At 42.7% G+C, this 2,865-nt stretch overlaps 1 protein-coding gene across 4 annotated transcripts in view; it reads right to left on the bottom strand.

The window, feature by feature from the left end:
• LOC120227978 (cytochrome P450 3A12-like) overlaps positions 1-2,143 on the bottom strand; it is a 49,810-nt gene extending 47,667 nt beyond the window's left edge. For 3 of the 4 annotated variants that reach the window (XM_039226070.1, XM_039226072.1, XM_039226075.1), the window contains exons 1-2: positions 1,770-1,858; positions 74-126 (exon numbers count right to left, since the gene is read on the bottom strand). In XM_039226070.1, coding sequence (XP_039082001.1) covers positions 74-81 — 8 coding nt within the window. In that variant the 5' untranslated portion in view covers positions 82-126; positions 1,770-1,858. Of the gene's footprint in view, positions 1-73; positions 127-1,769; positions 1,859-2,055 lie in introns of those variants that run through there. The other variant, XM_039226068.1, reaches the window with a different exon arrangement.
• Positions 2,144-2,865: the final 722 nt, after the last annotated feature.

Genomic DNA, 2,865 nt, shown 5'->3' with positions numbered 1-2,865 from the left:
GGGGGGGGGGGGGGGGGGGGGGGGGACGCTCCTCATAACAAGCCCATGCCCTGTAGGTTTCCAGAATACTCACCCCCACATTCTTCCATATGTTCTAAAACATTTCTCATCAAATTCACAAAAACCCTGCAAGGAGAAACAAAACGTATTAAAACAAACTAAATGTACTGAGCTAAATGTACTCTAAGTACACAAAAAAGTCTCAGATTGCATGAAATGCACATGAAATGTGGCTCACTACCTCTCATTGGCAGAAAGAGGGAAGCTCCTATTCACAGGCATCTTATAGGAAGGGAGAGAAAACAGAGCAGATATGAAATGGAGAAGTTCAAGTCTCTCTTGAGTTGTCTGTGAGTACTATAGATACTGAGCATCTTACCCGTTTGTGAAGACTATGTAATCCCTATCTTTCTGACTTGTTTGGCTTGTTCATGTGTTGTCTCTAAACCTCATAGCCATCTGAATTATTACCTTCAGGGCTACGTGAGAAAACAGAAGCTGATGGAAAGTCAGTATGACCCCCTGTTACCACCCCATTCATTGATCTCATGAGCCCTGCTAGATTTTCAGTGGATTTTGGATATTAAGACACCTGTGTCCTCTTTCAGAGTAGCAGATCTACCTGAAGCCTAGCACATGTTTGTTAAGTGAGAAAGTGAGAGACAAATGGAGGAATAACAAAGGAGACACACTTCTAGTTCTCACATAGAAAAGATGGGACGGTGCCACCACTCCACAAAAGACAGTGTAAATTAAAACTTGCTCTGAGTTTTCGCTTACATCACTTGAAAATCAGGAAAATCAGGAAACTTCCTGTCTCTATGTTCCAGCTGTGATTTTGATGTTTTAACTATGCAAAGTATAGTTCCAAATGTGGTGGATCTACTAAGGAGTTGATCTGGGAACAGTGGAAAGGAGATTATTGCTTTTTCAGAGAGGAAATATCCAGGAAGTTCTTAATGATAACTGGGCACTTAATGATAACTGAGAGCCAGGAGAGGTGGGATCTGAGGCACAAGCCTCAGGTCTGTGGGAAAGGAAATCCAAGGCAGGGAGCAGCCTGTAGAAGAGACTCTGCCTGCTGACCTTCAGCACATGAACTCCTACCTTCTGTTCAGGAGTCAGGCCTCGAGTGAGGCATCAGAGCTGGATTAGCCACATGGCTCTACCTACATTCAGTCTGTGTGTCTGCTAGTACATTCCATTCAGTTACTTTAAATCTTTAATAGTTTTGTCAAAACAACTCTTTTCTAGTGATTTTGTATGAGTGGTTCTTCTGTTGTTCAAATAAAACACACACACACACACACACACACACACACACACACAATTCATTTGGAGGTTAAAATCTGAAGTCAATAGACCAGCACCATCTTGCATCGGTTACACTCCTTCCCTGCTCAGACTCACCTATAGGGTGCCTCCTTTGAAAGTAGAGGAGTAAAGCAGAAAGGTCTGGTTCAACCACTTGAATCCCAAAAGTTGTCACCATTAGCAAAGGATGAATTAAAGTCATTGAAATAACTGCAGGGGGTTGCCAATTCTTAGGAGAATTCAAATATGTGCAAACTTCCCAAAGATGAATCTGGGGCTGCCCAATAAACTGAAGTTGTAGAGCCATCCGGGAAAACAAAAAGGCTAGTCAGAGCTCATGCTATGAACAGGAAAGTCTGACTCTAGCCTACAGAGATAATGAGCCACTACCAGGGACTCCTTTGATGCTTTTCACCTAATGACAAGTACAATTTTGCCTTCATGGGAACCTGTACCTGCCAAGGATCTCTTCACAATGCTCCCAAGCTGGAACAGCAAGTCCTGGGCTGCATCAGTCAGAGACCTGGACTGCCAGCTCAGGGGAAACCTGAGACTCCTAAGAACAGACAAGAGAGAGCCGTGGGGTACACTTGGCCATGTGCTGGGTGGAGACTGTGACACCATTTCTGGAAAGCCTGAAACTAAGAACTTCTGCTGAGGAATATCTTTAATATGGAACTAAGCTGGGACTTGCAACTGTAAGAAGCAAAAGAGGGAGCTGGGAGCTCAAATAACACTCACCTGACGGTACCCCAGGGCAGTTCCCAAAAAAGGCAGAGGTTTTGGCCCAGGAATTCCCAGCTTCTTAAAAAGTCCATGTGTGTGGGTTCCATATCTATAAAGTGAAAGAGTAAGTCTGGTCACAGGGATGGTGGAAGAGGTGGAGGGACTGGCCCATCACTGACACAGAACTGGAACAGGTAAGAGAGGAGGTAACACATAGGGAAGAAATAATAACATCAATTCCAATGGCAATTGTTACATTACTCATCATCTCCTTTCCCTTCTCCATTATAGACCCAAAACAATAATAATAATGATGATGATTAGCTAAAAGCAGCTGAAAATTTAACAGTCCCAATCCTAGACTTAACACTTGAAAAATGTTTCTATACTTGAGATCTCCTGAAAAGTTCATGCTGAATTTTTCCAGGAAATTCACTCATGCCTATTTAGTAAATGACTCTTCCATGAATTTAGAGACTGTCATTCAAGGGAGGAAGAGAAAAAAATTTCTGCTCCAATGATGAGACTTTGCTTAATTATATCCACTCAGTAACAGAGAGTCTATGTCAAAATGTTCTTATGGTTTGGTCAGAGAACTTTCTTCTTTTCCTTTCTTGTAGTCCCTGTTGCTGTTTGGGATCTGAGTCCTCTTTGTTTTTGTTTTTGTTTTTGTTTTTAGAGAAAGAGGGAGAAAGCATGAACAAGGGAGAGGTGGAAAGAGAGAGGGAATCCTATGCAGGCTCCACACTTAGTGTGGAACTGAATGTAGGACTCTATCCCATGACCATGGGATCATGACCTGAGTGGAAATCATAGTTGGATACT

The sequence above is a fragment of the Hyaena hyaena genome, unplaced genomic scaffold (assembly GCF_003009895.1).
Source record: "Hyaena hyaena isolate Hyena2069 unplaced genomic scaffold, ASM300989v1 scaffold_20, whole genome shotgun sequence".
NCBI lineage: Eukaryota > Metazoa > Chordata > Mammalia > Carnivora > Hyaenidae > Hyaena > Hyaena hyaena.
This window is presented reverse-complemented; position numbering and strand designations above follow the sequence as displayed.